This window comes from Dichomitus squalens, assembly GCF_000275845.1.
Source record: "Dichomitus squalens LYAD-421 SS1 unplaced genomic scaffold DICSQscaffold_12, whole genome shotgun sequence".
NCBI lineage: Eukaryota > Fungi > Basidiomycota > Agaricomycetes > Polyporales > Polyporaceae > Dichomitus > Dichomitus squalens.
The window spans coordinates 312,484-327,027 of NW_006766894.1; the positions used below are offsets into that span (position 1 = coordinate 312,484).

Below are 14,544 nucleotides of genomic sequence, written 5' to 3' on the forward strand. Positions count from 1 at the left end.
GAGGAGAGATTGAAAATCGGACTAATAGATATGTTTTCGGTATGTCTATAGTACAACTTGAAAGTGTTTTTTCACCTATCGTCTTCATACAATAGGGGATCGGAAGGTTTTATGTCGGGAACTGTTATCAGTGGGCCCTCAGTCCTTCGGACAGTCACAGTCACGTATAGATATACCCAACGGGACGATTATAATCTAATCAGGCCTAGATATGGTAATCAACATCCATCATCCTCCTGCTCCTTTCCGTCGCTTTTAGAAGGTGTGACCGAGCGCTTCATTCGCCAAACGTCTCCTTCAGTCGCTCGTAAGATCGCGACATTGGTGAGCACATTCTAAGCACGATAAGTATATAAATCACAGCGGTGTCAAATTAAGACACCCATTGACATACCATGTCAATCTGTAGAGACCGCAACAACGACGTTGCTCACAAAAGCCAAAACAACCCCAAAATGGCAGATTTTAGGTGGAGATGTTAATTTATATTCTTGTATAGACCACGCGAGCACACGAAAATCAATAAATAGTGTACTATATGCCATAGGATGACATTGAGATACACAGAATTGAAGAGGGAGCCGAAGGGGACGCAGGATTGAGGGAGCGTCCGAGGGACCCATGGTGTCCGAAGGACCGGTTAAAGACTGTAGGTTGTGCAGACACAGCACGTTCATCGTAGTTCCTGGTCTGTGCTTGAGGTATCGATGCAACGACTTCCCACGGATTTCCACCGTCCTGCCTGTTTTTCTGGCCATGTCGCTATATTCTTACATCCTGTATAAAGCTCAGGATGAGCTCGAGGACGTCGCTGGACCTGTTCATCTTCCCAACTTTCGTCGACCAATCCTCTCGTCTACACGAATGCTCATCCCCCACGCCGGTACCATGACGGACGATGAGCTTGAGGCTACTCTACTCCTGAGGGCAATCTCATCTCTGAGGACTACGATATGCACGAAAATGACGGACAGATGCACGCTGCCGCCCGGACCCGTACAGGACGTTTATCTACGACCCCGAGGTCCGTCCGGTGCCTGTCCAGGATACTCTGTCAAAAATGTCAAAACGACCACTACTCCCGTGTCGGCACATCATGCTTGCATCTCCGAACGTCAACGACGATGAATGCTATGACGGATTCTCATGGACAATCCTTCCCATACGCCCCACACTGCACGTTTGGTTGTAGCCAAATCTCGTATAGTGCCGCGCCCAACGGGAATACCATCGGCTAGCTCTTGCTTCCGCTCGCTCGCAGACCTCGAGGAGTCGGCCGGGGCTCCGTTCCCAACGAGTCTCAAGCTCTCTCGCGGGTCGTCGCTGCCCCTGGAGCCCGGTGGCTTCCTCTTCGTCGAAAGTGTCCCTAATTCTGCGACCTCTCGAGAGACATTGTTGGAGACTCATTGTGGCACTCGTAGGCGTACCGTCCATGTCGGAGCCAATGCGAGTGCTAACATCGCATCATTCAGCTCCACGGTAGACTTCGAGCCTATTGGTGTCCCGCTTAGTCGTGTGAGCAGACGGTGAAGTATCGATAAGTGTCGCCTTATCAGCTAAACGATCTGTTCTTTTCGGTCGCAACGCATGGGAAGCTGGTACCGCAGCCCCTGTGCTCTATGAATATTACGTCACTAGAGTGTGCTGTTGTCGTTTGTGCGGACGTCGTGAGCCTCTCAAAGCAAGGCAGCTCACAGGTGAATGGTCGCAGACTCGCGAAGGTACGTCCCTGCTAGGATCGTCATAGATGCACACTGATACGGTGGTCAACATCCTTCTCTCTCCCAGTCGTATCGCCATGCAGCACAGTATCTCCGGCCAGCCAGTCCTGCTCTCCTAGCCATAATCCCATTCATTCTCTATGTACGCTCGATTGTGAAATGGAGGGCGCGGGCTCGCGGACGCTCACTTCCCCCGGGGCCCACCCAGCTCCCGAGCATCGGCAACATGTTCAATCTCCCGAGATTCAACACTTGGGTGGCATTTCGGGATCTTTCCTCTCTCTACGGTATGTCACTATACTCCGCCTACGGAGTCGGTGAGCAACTTGGAACACTCACTGATGGTCTCATAGGTGATATCATTCATTTCCGGATCCTCGGGCAGTCGATTGTTGTTCTTGGAGCAACAGACGTCATCACCGGATGCCTCGAGAAGCATCCGTCAACACCTCCTCTTGAATGCGTACTCCTGTGGTCGATCTGTAGGTACAACGGCGCGTGGTCTTTTGCAGATACATCAACAATGTATGCAGCCTAGGCCAAGATGCGAATCTATCGCTTATGCCATACAGCCAACGATGGAGACTCGGTAGGCATTATTTATGGCAATAGATTACACACCGTGCGGTTCAGGCATATGACCCTGTGCACCGAGAGAGAACACATATGTTCCTTGCACGGCTTCTCCGGGACCCTTCACAGCTGGACACTCACATACGCTAGTCAGTGGCCGCCATTCACTGACCTTACATGGAGCGTAATCTGAATCACCATCTTGCAGCACTTTAGTCAGAACAGTCCTGAAGATAATGTTCGGTATCGAAGCCGAGGATAACAACAAGTACACTCTCAGTGTGAACTCAGCGCTTGGGGGCATCCATGAAGGACTGATCCCAGGAAAATGGCTTATCGAAATGCTTCCAATCTTACGACACATCCCAGCGTGGATGCCTGGAGCTGGTTGGGAGCAGAAGTTCAAGGAGTGAGCATATTCGGCGAAGGATGAGACGTTTGCGTTTGTACAGGATATAATGGTATGCTTTTCGTTCGGAGACTCGAATGGAATCCCGCTCACCTTTCTTGCTGGGCATGCTCGTAGATGCGGAGTGAGCACACCGAGATAGTGATCGCCAAGCTACTCGCTCGATGGCAAGACGGCGAATCGATCGGGACTACATACGGGATGGAAGCCATTGCGAAAGCCATCGGTCTCACTGTCTTTGAATGTGCACACATCATCGCAGACTCCTCAGGAACATGCTCTTGAAACGGGCGATCTGACTGCTTGTATCCTTAGGCGGTGCTGACACTGTCAGTTTCTGGAGCGTCCCAGCTTTCCCTCGTCGAATCTGAAGCTGATGTGCCTCTGATCCCCATAACCCGCAGACCTACTCCACCCTCCAATCGTTCTTCCTTGCCAAGTCTCTGCATCCCGAAGTCCAGCGGAAGGCTCAAGCCGAACTTGAGTCCGTTGTTGGCTCTCAACGCCTCCCGGATTTCTCCGACAAGGAGTCTCTGGTCTACGTTCAAGCAATCGTCAAAGAAACGCTGCGATGGCAGAACGTGGCACCGCTTGGCCTCCCACATTCCACCATCGATGACGACGAAATCTGTGGTTACTTCATCCCTGCTGGCACAACTCTGTTGCCGAATATATGGTGAGCATTGGGCTGCATCTTCGTTCCAATACCTACGTATGACGCGTGTTCCTCCAGGGCGTGCATGCATGATTCAGATGTATACGAAGATCCACACATCTTCCGACCTGAACGCTTCATCCGCGATGGGATGCTCGACGCGTCCGTTCGCGATCCGTCAACATTTGTCTTTAGATTTGGCAGAAGGTACGTTTCTTGGTTGCGGCTACTTCCCTCACCATGCTCATGTATCTTCGCAGAGTTTGCCCCGGTAAATACTTTGCAGAAGTCTGAAGACGCGTTATTCATCAACATCGCATCAGTTCTGCATGTCTTCGACATTACGCCACCACTAGATGAAGAGGGTCGCACCGTCGTGATCACGCCAGAGATGTCGGTCGGATTCCTCTCGTATGTCGCCCGGATTTGATCCCTTCGTGCCTGACGTGTTCATGCCCTTGCCATGTCGTAAGCTACCCTGCAGACTACCGGTGCACTATCAAACCTCGTTCAGCGGAGGCCAGGGGGATCATCCTGAGGTACGCTAACATGAGGGGGGAGGGAGATGGCACCTCGGAGGGAGCCGTTCAAGTCCATGACTGCTAAGCGACTCCATACCGTGAGACACTTACGAGAATGCAATCCCTGAACATGCCAGTGCCAGCACAAGCGACAATCAAGCATTTTTGGCGACAGCCAGACTTGCAGTGCTAACAATAAGGTCTAGGTGGGCAGTCTCAACCCGTAAATACTTAGTACTGAGTACTGAGTTTTCACGGCAGGGAATTGGGCGTGTTTGATCCGGAAAAAGTCGATGAAGAGGGGACGCAAACGCTGCCTTGCCAGACAAAAGTCTTTCAGACTAGCAGGCGATTGCCTTCTGCGTCCTCTTCGCATCGAATTCTCCCCAGTCGAAAGCATCTGGATCCCTGCCGTGCTTTGTTTTCCGTTCGACGGCTGTACTATCAGGCGGGCTGGTCTGGTTTACGCTTGAATTTATCTTTGATATGGGCATTTGGCACAGTGGTAGCGCGCACGCTTCGCATGCGTGAGGTCCAGGGTTCAATCCCCTGAATGTCCATTAGAACCTTTTTCTGCCTGTTCTAAGCCCATACACGGATACACCATGACATTATCCATATACGAGCAGTGGGCGTCTATACAGACTTGTTGCTAGTCTAATGATCGGATTTGTTTCACTAACGTCTAGCTAGAAGCATACACGGCAGGGAATCGGATATTTTCGAATGGAGAAAAGTCGATGAATTGGGGACGCAACAGGCAACCGCCCGTCGTTTTTCGATGACTGTTATCCAGAAATGCCACATATTTACGGATTGTTTGCCTCGCGCGTCCCCTTTTCAAAGACTTTTCTCCGGCTGGAAATATACAAATCCCTGCCGTGATAGTAACCATCGGCAATTAGAGATACCGCATAACTGTCGTAAGCAAGTCAATGTCCAGCCAGACGAAAAATAGTCGCCTGTACCAGCACCCAAGCCATCATCCCAAACGTTGTCATCCCTCTCTACCACGGCCGCTCATGTTGCGAAGATGCCAATGATCTTGAAGGCGGGCACGTTCCGGTCGTCCTCCTCGCCCAGCAGCTGGCACTCGACGTAGTGCGACCCTCGTGGAACGTGCCTGTCGATGATCTGCAGCCTAGAGCAGCAAGACCGGCACCGGTCAGCACACCGGCCGGCGGAAGTTAGAAAAGAAATAAAAGAAAGGGACGACTCACGTAGGCGTCGGCTCCCCGACGTTGCCCGAGTTGTATATCGTCACCGCGCCCGCGTAGTTGTCGTCCACCTGACACTCGACCGCGCTCCCCGCGCCGACCTCCGTCGCGGGCTCCTTCACGTAGTACACCGCGACGTCCCCCGCGCCGATCTGGATGCTCACCCGGAACCGGCTCGTCGGCAGCGACGAGTAGAAGTAGTGCGCGTGCGACGAGAGCTCCGCGGCGCCCGCGGGCGGGTGGAACGCCGCCCAGCCCGTGCCCTGGAACATCGACAGCGGGAGCGGGTTCACGAGGTCGTTCGCGGACACGCAGTACGGCGCGACCTCCTCGAACGGCTGCTCCTGCAGGTCCGCGGGGCGCGAGTCAATCCGCACGGGGGGCACGCGCAGGCGCGGGTCCGGGTTCGGCGTGCGCTCGCGGTCGGCGTTGTTCTGTACGGGGAGCGCGGCAAATGCGGCGCGGTCGACTTGGCCTTTCTCGGGGGGCGCGGCCCCGGCAGCACCTTTGCGGTCCGCGACGCCGCCGAAGAGGCCGCGCGCGTCCGTGGGCTGTTTCGCTTGGCCGTCGGGGTAGACGGGGGCGGCGGGTGAGGGGAGTGCTTCGGCGGAGTGACCTGTGATTGCGGCCCAGGTGGTGCAGACTTGGGATTGCAGGTAGGAGATGAGGACGTCGGCCAGGATCTCGTGGCCTGCGGGGTTTGCAAGGATGGGGTCGGCGAAGTATTGGTCGACGGAGGAGGGATCAGCCATGTACTTCGGGTGGAGGATGGGTTTGGTACTGTAGGTAGCCGTAAGCGATAGGTGCTAGTGGAAAGCAGGGAATCACTACAGACCTGATGTGTGGGACGTCATAGAACTGCGCGACAAGACTGTGTCCATGGTCCGCTCCCGCAAAGCCTTTCGACATAGCGACCTGTGGACTGAAGTGGCCCAGGATAATCACAGCAGGGGAGTCTGGACGGAGCAATATTGAGCGAATAAGCACTTCGAATTGCTCAATGGATGTGTCCATGCTGTCACAGGCATGTCAGCCTTATTTACGGTATAGACGACGGCAACACACGTACTTGGCATCGTCGACGTCCAACTCAATGATCACGAGATCCGTAAGGTCCGGAATATGGTGAGCATTGCAGAAGGAGAAGTATGACGAACTTGTCCGGCGCATTGCACCATTAGTGAGTTCAGTAGCAGGATGGGGGAATACGGCATTCCACCAATTGAAGAATCGGGCGGGCCAACAGCTTGGCGAGAGAGGGTCATTCCCGGCTCCATGGCATGCTGATACTGTAAGAGCATGTTAGTACTGAGATTGCGGAGACTACCCTGGGAACTATGGCGCTGCATAATTGTATATCTGCATTGGTCACCACAGGAGACGCTTCGGTAGTATGACGCAGTGCGGAGGTGCTGCGACGTTAGGCATAGTTATCAAAGGACATGATACGTTCCGGACAACGCTTCTTCGAGTCATACCGCAAGGTACGTGCACAAATACGGTAAGGATGAGGTCATATTGGGTAACTCTCGGCGCACTATTGCCTTCCGGACGCGATGCGCAATGTGCTTCAGGTACACCTGCGAACGTGGGCCACGAGATGATATGTGAAGTACGCGCGCACAGATGACAGACGCAGGTTCGAGAAGATACCGCGCCATGACACGTCGCGAAAATAGACAGCATGGAGGGAAGTGCTCACCTGAACCGCCTACTACGCTGATAGTGACCGGGAGGCCAGAGAGGGCCTTGTTAATGACACGCTGAATGCGCGCACCGCTCCCCAAATGAAATCTGGTGGTAGAGAGCACAATGGGGTCGTATTTTGACGCAAGTTCATCGCGAGGACCAAGTGCAGGACAGAAGGGGAATGGGTTGGGGTCGTCTTCGGAGAAGCTGAGGTAGTTCTTGGGCTTGAGGTCAGCATGGGGGATACGGTGTCGTGAGCTTGTCGTCTCCTGAGGAAGAACAGAGCGTGTGAAGGCGATGAGAGCGATGAAGGCGAAGAGGATGAGCCATATGCGGTTGGTGACCCCGAGGCTCTTCTGGTGAAGGCGTGAGGGGGGCTTCTCACTGTCGGACGAGCCCATGAAGCCTGGGGTGGGAGGGATGTTGATGTGAGCGAGACCCTTGCCTACTGTACGGCGCTGCATAACGCGCGTCGTTGTCGGCGGTCGGTCCAGTGTCGGGAGGAGGAGTAAAAGGAGTGGACGGATGAAGGAGAGAGAGAGACCGAGAGTCGAGGTGGCCGTCGGATGTGGACATCCCGATTGAGCGTCGTCTGCACCAAATCAGGCCAATATGGGCGCTTGACGGAAAGCGACAGCGCTCCTGCCACTGTCTGCTCTCGACTCCAGCCCATCACCCTCCCCATTCTCCTCTCCGCTCTGAGATCTGAGGCTTGACGATACCCTAGGCTACATCACCATAATACCCGGCCTGCTCTCTGTGGTCAATCCCACACGCAACTTGGACGGACGCAGCATCGGACGCGTCTAACTCTTCGGAGGTAACGCGTCGGAAGACTCTTCACGGGAAGGGAAGCCTCGGCACTGGCAGCTCCAAGCATTGGTACGTCCTTGCGTTCTTTCGCCGCCCTTCCAACGTGCAACTGATATGCGTTATCGTCCTGACCTCAGAATCCAGTTACCGGTCGCTATGCAGCCCAAGAGCAAACACCACCTACAACGGATCCCGACATGGGTCGCGCTCTCCGTCGGTATCATCGTCGGGCTCTTCATCTCCAAAGTTCTGACTGGAGTGAGTGCTTTTGAGCGTCCACCTACCATCGTCCCATATACAAGATCCTTCCTCCGTGTGAGGGCTGGCTTTCGCTGGCTCACCATGGTTGTTTGCTGTATCTCCGGACCCAGCAGAATTGCGCTCTTTCCGTTCGCTCTCAGACATCACTTTCTCTCTCCGCTCTTGAAACCATTGAACGAATGCTCAAATCTTCCTTTAGGAAAGGTCGTCAACAACATGGAGAGGCGGTTATGCTCCGGTGATACCCTCGTCACGCTCACCAACACGACAACCCATCACCCTCCCCACATTACCCCAACGCCGACGTGTGCTTGACCTTCTCACCCACCTCTCTCCCCATTACACAAAAGAGTGCACAAGAAATGCCCAGCCTATGTACAAGGAGCAAGCGATGGAACGCTATGCAGCCCTCATCGGCCACCAATCCCCATCCTCTTCCTCGTGGCTCGATGCCCTCGGTCTCGGAAGCAACGCAGACCTAGGTTATACGCCGTCGTCGGCCCACCAGTTCGGCCCCGACGCGCACAAGTACTTCTTCGCCATCAACCTCTACAACTCGTTCGACGTCATCCCCGACCTCTTCGCCACCCTCTTCCGCGTCGCCGCCATCCTCGGCTACCACAACGTCTACGTCTCAATCTACGAAAATGGCTCGACTGACCAGACGAAAGCGCTCTTGCGCATTTTCGACGCGCTCTGCCGGAGCGTTGGCATGCGTGTCACTATCCGGACGTCCCAGCGCACGCGAGGTGCGTTCAACCATCGCATCGAGTACCTTGCCGAGGTGCGCAACGCTGCGTTCGTGCCGCTGCACGAGCTACGCGATACGCAGAACGAATACTTTGACACGATCATCTTCATGAATGATATCCTCCCTTGTGTGGACGACCTCCTGGAGTTGATCTGGCAGAGCCGGTTGAACAACGCTGGCATCACGTGCGCCGCGGACTACATGTATCATGCAGAGCTCGTACGTGGCTTGACCTAAGTGAATCCCGAACACGAATTCGCACTTACTGACACTGCGCTCAGGGCTCTCCAGTCTTCTACGACAACTGGGTCGCGCGCGATATCAACGGCACCGCGCTCGAAAACGAGCCCTTCGAGTCCATCTTCCTGCACGGGCCCTCACAAGAACGTTTCATGCAGCACCTCCCGCTCCAGGTGCAGTCATGCTGGAACGGCATCGCCGTGCTCGACTCGGCGCCCTTCTACACCCCGCCGCACGTCCGCTTCCGGATGGCGCGCATCGCCGAGGGCGAGTGCTCCGCGTCCGAATGCTCGCTCATCTGCAACGACTACTGGGAGGCGGGGTACGGGCGGATATTGATGGTGCCGCGGGTGAAGCTCGCGTATGACCGCGTACGTCTCCTCTCTGCCTCACCTTGTTGTTCTGTCTGGATTGCCAGGGTGCGATATTGACATTGATATTGACGTGCTCGGTCGACGCTCGCAGCGCGTGTGGGAGATCATTCACCCCGACCGCCGGAACCTGACCGCGATCCGCGGGTACGTCCGCCTCGGGGGCCTGCCCGACAACCCGCGGACGGACCCGCAGGACCGCGCGTGGTTCGGGCCGCACGACCGCCTTTTCACCCAGGAGGAGAGCGTGCCGATCGACTTCAAGCCCGGGCCCGAGTACGGTGAGTTCTCTGCCTTTTCTTTTTCTCTGAGTCCTGAGCTCTGCGCGCTGTGACCGTATTCTGCGGCGCGCTGGGCCGCCTGCTTCGTGGCCGGACGCACGTGTGCTGACGCGGGTTCCCTTTCCCTTTCGCGCAGTGTGGTGCTGGGGCTGGGACGGGGCGGGGGACCTGGACGGGCCGGACGTGGATCCGATCTGGGAGAGGATGTCGAACAAGTCGACGCGGGCGGACGCGGTGAAGGTCAGGCACGACCGCAGCTTGCTCTACGTGTAGGTGCTGCCACTCTAGGGCATGGTGGAGCGGTCTTCGCGTCGTGGATGTCTTCGTGTCGTGGGGTCCTGAGGGCCCGTCTCGGGGCCTTGCGTGCCTGGGCATGGACGAGGGCGGGTGTGGGCGGATGGAGAACACTGCTGAACCATAGAACGCACTATGTATATACGTACACTGCACACATCGTTATCTTTCATTTGCTGTCGGGGTTCACTTCTCCGCCAGATGACGGTCTCAGGTTGGGACGGAGCCATGGGCCATGGCTTGTAAGCGAGACATGCATGAGCGCCCATTCTCGGGGAAGCCCGAAGGCTAGCTCTGGCTATACAGTCGACACCCTCCTAACCCATACCTCTGGTAACCCATAAACTCCGAAAACCCATAGGATTTTGGCTTTCCCAAGTCGGGATAGGGGGAATTCGACCCCATAACCCATAGGTCCCCAATACCCCATAACCCATAGCCTTCTAGGGCTCAAAACCCATACGGTAATAGTGGTCACACTGAGATTTTGCTAATCAATAACCCACAAAATACTTGACACATTCTTCCCAGTGTCCTCCCAGTGTCCATCCACGCTTCGACCATGTTGTGGGTAGGTTAGTGTGTTCGAAATCCCATAGCGCTCCCTCAAAGGGTCAGTAGACGCCTGTTCAGCCCTCGCTAACTGGGACTTATCAGGGCGCTTATGAGGCACTAAAGTTCTGGTAGCCCATAACCCCTCAAAACCCATATATTTGGGCCTGTCCCGAGGGCTATGGGTTAAGAGGGTGTCGACTGTACTCGCAATCCGGCGAAGTCGCGCTGAGCATCTCTCGTTATGACCTCGCTGACACGTTCACCGGCTTGCTTCGACCACACCTGAATATCCGAGCTTTCACATCCAGCGCCGCGGGGGTCTTCGTGGCTCTTTTACGCCCGAGTTTCTCTTCGACATGCCTCGCTTCTGGCCATTCACAAGCTCATGCAGTTCTTGCGGGGCTCTCACGTCTGTCGACCAACGTGCCATTTTCTTAAGAGTCCCGGGGCATTCGCGGACACAGCTCACATGTGCAGAACCCTGCTCTCCATGTGCATCAGTTGTGGCGGCATTCGACCGAGGAGGATTCCCGGTGTGTGAATCACGGATGATTTGCCTAAATCTGCCTATTGATAGGGCTACCGGCGCTCGACTTCTCCCGCACGAAGCATGCCTTACCGTGAGTGTGGGGGTTCGGGATGCAGGCGATGAACGTTGGTATCTTTCGCTGAAACGATGGAGCGATGGGTGAGTCGTCTTATCTGATAAAACGGTAACTTCCGCGTCCAATCTCGACGAGTGCGCCACGAGCTCAATGCGACCGCCTCCTCTATTGCCTACAGACAACGAGAACAGGCCTCGAGCGTTCCTTCGCACTCCTGACTACCCTCGGCGTTGGAATGTATGTTGAGGCGTTTGAACATGACCCGCCCGGCGCCCGCCAGATTGGTCCCGATGACCCGGCAGGAGCCAGTAGAAACGCAGATTACGTGAGGCTCTGAGAGCGTCTCCGGCACTCCAAAGGCTGGCATGTCCCGTCTGCGCTCCGTGCTCCCGTCTTTCATATCCTCACCGTCTTCGCCCTGGTCCTGTACGCTCGGCTTCCCCATCTCGTCCCCTGAGCGACCTCATCCTCGACCCCAGTCTAGCCGGTATCTACTTCTATGTCTGACGGCTCCACCTCCGCACCATCCGTCCGTTTGCCCCATCGCAGGGGCTCCGATACCCTGGCGAGCAACAAGCCCCCAGTCTGGTCGATCAACCACTCTGCGTGCCCACAGCCTGCACCCCTCCCCGCAAAGTGCGACAGACACGAACCTCAGCGGTCTGGAGTGTGCTGCAAAGAATTGAGAGGAGACGACGAGCGTACGCTCGTTGACCCTGACGTAGTTCGCGATGTGTGAGTGCCTTTCTAAGCATGCTTCAGTTTTACGGACGATGTGTCCGTCATCTTTCGGCACATGGCGGGTGAAGGACGCTTGACTGTACAGCGAGCCGGGCGATACGCGGCGGCCTCGCTGTGTGCACCTTCTCTATCTGCATGTTGCTGCGGGAGGAAGAGCGGTCCTATGTTGAGGAGTTCCCGGCGTCTTCAGGCGCCCTGCAGACGTTGGATGATCTACGCTGCCGGATGCGTCCTCGAGCCGTCCAAAGGTGGCTTAATATCTTGTCAAGCTTTGAATGATATGCGTCTCTAGTGGCGTGGCGTCCTGCTCTCGTATCGCCGCATCAGGACACCGGACTAACCATGTGCACCCAGTGTAATCGGCCTCTCCGATGGCCTCACAGTCCCCTTCGCACTCACCGCGGGCCTCTCCTCGCTAGGCGAGTCCAAGCTCGTCATCCTCGGCGGCATCGCAGAGCTCATTGCGGGCGCAATCTCCATGGGCATCGGCGGCTTCCTCGCGTCCCAGGCCGAGCGCGACCACTACCGCTACCAGCAAAAGGCCACTGCCGCGCGGGTCTGGCGCTCCTGCGACGGCGAGATGGAGCGCGAAGTTCACGCCGTCCTCGGGCCCGTCGGCATCGACGAGAAAACTTCCAGGCAGGTCGCGGCCGCGCTGCGCGAAATCGAGTTCGGCCCGGAGAGCGGCAGCAGCAGCCACAGTCACCGCACGAGCGGGGGGAGCGACGCGACGGTCGTCGCGGAGGAGGGCGGGCAGCAGCTGCGGTGGGCGAAGGACGTCGGCCTGACGGCGTTCCTGCTCAAGTTCGGCGAGGGCATCGAGGAGGTGCCCGTTTCTCGGATGTACGCGTCCGCGTTCACGATCGGCATGGGGTACCTCGTCGGCGGCCTCATCCCGCTCCTGCCGTACTTCTTCCAGCCCGTCGCGCACATCGCGCTGATCTGGTCGTGCGTTGTGACGGGTGTGGTGCTGCTCATATTCGGGGCCGTCAAGGCTCGCGTTACTGGCGCTGCGGGGCAGGGTGCGAGCGGCTACGTTTGGGGCGCGTTCAGTACGTTGCTCGTCGGCGGTGCTGCTGCCGCTGCCGCGTATGGCATCGTTGCTGCGCTTGAGCATTAGGACGGACTACCTTGTGTTTCCGTATGCCACTCGTATCATAAAGCTTCTCTTCGCATCGTGTAGGTTAGATGCTGTGGTTTAGTAGTTCTTGGACGCGAGACTTACTCTGTCTATAATGCAATGAGTTGACTCTCTCGAACAAGGGCGTTTGGCACAGTGGTAGCGCGCACGCTTTGCATGCGTGAGGTCAAGGGTTCAAACCCCTTAACGTCCATATTTTTGCTGTCTTTCAAGTCTACTGCAATAGTGTATTCTTCATCGCATCACATACCACACATAAGATTGACCCAGAGCACAATGTGGGGCTATGTCACAGCGTGATATCGCACGTGCCCTCCGCCAAAGGGTGACAACCCCGACGGCGCTCAGCGACGATTTGGCATGGGAGGTTGATGCGTATTTCTGTATAGGCTCGGTCCCCTCCCCGCAAACAGAGAATCGAAAACCGTAACTCTGTAGCAAGGGCACCCCGCAACAAAGTTACGGTCGCCATTTTGTCAATTGGGCTCCCCTCGTCGAGCCTATGCAGATTTCGCACTTTGCCCCGCCAAAGCGTGACAGGAATGGCACGTGATGCCCCACATTGTGCTCTGGGCCAATCTTAGATACATCAGCAAAAAAGCGAAATGGATGGTCGGTGATGACCAGGTTCCGCAATTCTGACCAGATTGGGCAAGGTATGAGAAGTAGATGGTGAACCCGTAGCAAATCCGCCAGATATGGTATGCAATGGCCAGACCTTGCAGAGCGCCTGGACATTGATAGCCATTTCTCGCTGAGCATTCGGACAGCAGCTACCATACTGTAGGGGAACTAAGGCCGATGATGTACATTATTGACTGGGCTCATGAACATACATGGTCAGTGGCTTGTGCAAATTCTACCATACATGCCCACGCTGCGAAATGGTCACTTGTCACGTTCAAGAAGTAGCCGACAAATGATCACACAATTCGAGTTTGGTTTTCGATGATAATGATGATTGGACACGAACTGCTATACATGGAAGAAGGCAGACATGAATGTAGCCAGTCTACACACCTACTGTGCGCGAAAAAAGCGGGTTAGGGTTAGCAGGGCTAGTCGCTGGGTGAGCAGGAGCAAGGATGCTCCCGAGGCCAAAGTCACAAGTACGCAACAATGTCTATGCAATCATACAACAGGTAAGTCAAGCAACAAGGCTTACGGAAAGGGCAAGAGCGAGACACAACTAGTGTGTGCACATTATACATACCTATGGGATGTTTATGAGGAGTCGAAGGCAGGCGGGTGGAGCTAGACATTAGTAGCTACAGCCGTCCTGGCATGACTCACAAACATCAGATCCCAAGGGGCATGTTGCAGATCTGGTACGTTGTAGCGGGTGATAAAGGGGGGATGCAGACGCGGCGTCGAGAGATGGGGGTTTTGCAAGAGATGGTTCAGGGCAGGGCTGGCACAATGACAGGCTGTTGATTGAGTTATAACCTAAAATACGCGTCATCGATGAGCAAGATTGAAAAGTATCAGTAGGGAGTACACGTAGAAAGAAGGCAGGGTGAGGATCGTCACCACACCGGGCAGACGCTCACAATGGCTGCATGCCCATGCTCCGGCGCACGGGGCATCTGGTCGGTTTTGCTGTGGACGCTGTCGCGATCGTCCACAGCAACGACACCATCTGACTGAATACAACGCTGCTGAGTTGCCGCGCACTCACCCGCTTTGCCTGCATCGGCACTTCGGCG

The 14,544-nt window shown here is 55.7% G+C and overlaps 5 protein-coding genes and 2 non-coding genes across 7 annotated transcripts; 6 read left to right on the top strand and 1 right to left on the bottom strand.

The window, feature by feature from the left end:
* Window positions 1-1,797: 1,797 nt before the first annotated feature.
* DICSQDRAFT_59898 (uncharacterized protein) lies at window positions 1,798-2,259 on the top strand (the record flags this gene model as incomplete). Its single annotated transcript, XM_007365392.1, has 2 exons — window positions 1,798-2,008; window positions 2,075-2,259. Coding segments are annotated over 2 exons (396 nt in total), but the record flags the coding sequence as incomplete, so codon positions are not given.
* Window positions 2,260-3,509: 1,250 nt separating this feature from the next.
* On the top strand, window positions 3,510-3,964 carry DICSQDRAFT_59943 (uncharacterized protein; the record flags this gene model as incomplete). The annotated part of the gene is made up of 2 exons (XM_007365393.1): window positions 3,510-3,769; window positions 3,832-3,964. The coding sequence occupies 2 exons, from the start codon at window positions 3,510-3,512 to the stop codon at window positions 3,962-3,964; spliced, it is 393 nt and encodes a 130-aa protein (XP_007365455.1).
* Window positions 3,965-4,367: 403 nt separating this feature from the next.
* On the top strand, window positions 4,368-4,439 carry DICSQDRAFT_t74. Its single transcript has one exon. It is a non-coding gene; the product is annotated as a tRNA-Ala (tRNA).
* A 460-nt stretch (window positions 4,440-4,899) lies between these two features.
* Window positions 4,900-7,186, bottom strand: DICSQDRAFT_59802 (uncharacterized protein; the record flags this gene model as incomplete). Its single annotated transcript, XM_007365394.1, has 5 exons — window positions 4,900-5,020; window positions 5,100-5,876; window positions 5,932-6,111; window positions 6,166-6,385; window positions 6,799-7,186. 5 exons carry the CDS (start codon window positions 7,184-7,186, stop codon window positions 4,900-4,902), a joined length of 1,686 nt encoding a protein of 561 aa, XP_007365456.1.
* Window positions 7,187-7,473: 287 nt separating this feature from the next.
* Window positions 7,474-9,979, top strand: DICSQDRAFT_105429 (capsular associated protein). The gene is made up of 6 exons (XM_007365395.1): window positions 7,474-7,667; window positions 7,736-7,856; window positions 8,059-8,829; window positions 8,892-9,221; window positions 9,316-9,502; window positions 9,639-9,979. The coding sequence occupies exons 2-6, from the start codon at window positions 7,755-7,757 to the stop codon at window positions 9,773-9,775; spliced, it is 1,527 nt and encodes a 508-aa protein (XP_007365457.1). The 5' UTR covers window positions 7,474-7,667; window positions 7,736-7,754; the 3' UTR covers window positions 9,776-9,979.
* Window positions 9,980-10,597: 618 nt separating this feature from the next.
* Window positions 10,598-12,944, top strand: DICSQDRAFT_136275 (uncharacterized protein). The gene is made up of 3 exons (XM_007365396.1): window positions 10,598-11,039; window positions 11,135-11,691; window positions 12,052-12,944. Exons 2-3 carry the CDS (start codon window positions 11,456-11,458, stop codon window positions 12,815-12,817), a joined length of 1,002 nt encoding a protein of 333 aa, XP_007365458.1. The 5' UTR covers window positions 10,598-11,039; window positions 11,135-11,455; the 3' UTR covers window positions 12,818-12,944.
* A 15-nt stretch (window positions 12,945-12,959) lies between these two features.
* On the top strand, window positions 12,960-13,031 carry DICSQDRAFT_t75. Its single transcript has one exon. It is a non-coding gene; the product is annotated as a tRNA-Ala (tRNA).
* The last annotated feature ends 1,513 nt before the right edge of the window (window positions 13,032-14,544 follow it).

Bases quoted from the DNA above. Each gene is read 5' to 3' on its own strand.
- DICSQDRAFT_105429 (XM_007365395.1), top strand. From the start codon at position 7,755: ATGCAGCCCAAGAGCAAACACCACCTACAACGGATCCCGACATGGGTC. The intron at 8,830-8,891 runs GTACGTGGCTTG...CACTGCGCTCAG, and splicing joins ACATGTATCATGCAGAGCTC to GGCTCTCCAGTCTTCTACGA. The intron at 9,503-9,638 runs GTGAGTTCTCTG...CCTTTCGCGCAG, and splicing joins CAAGCCCGGGCCCGAGTACG to TGTGGTGCTGGGGCTGGGAC.
- DICSQDRAFT_136275 (XM_007365396.1), top strand. From the start codon at position 11,456: ATGTCTGACGGCTCCACCTCCGCACCATCCGTCCGTTTGCCCCATCGC. The intron at 11,692-12,051 runs GTGAGTGCCTTT...ATGTGCACCCAG, and splicing joins CCTGACGTAGTTCGCGATGT to TGTAATCGGCCTCTCCGATG.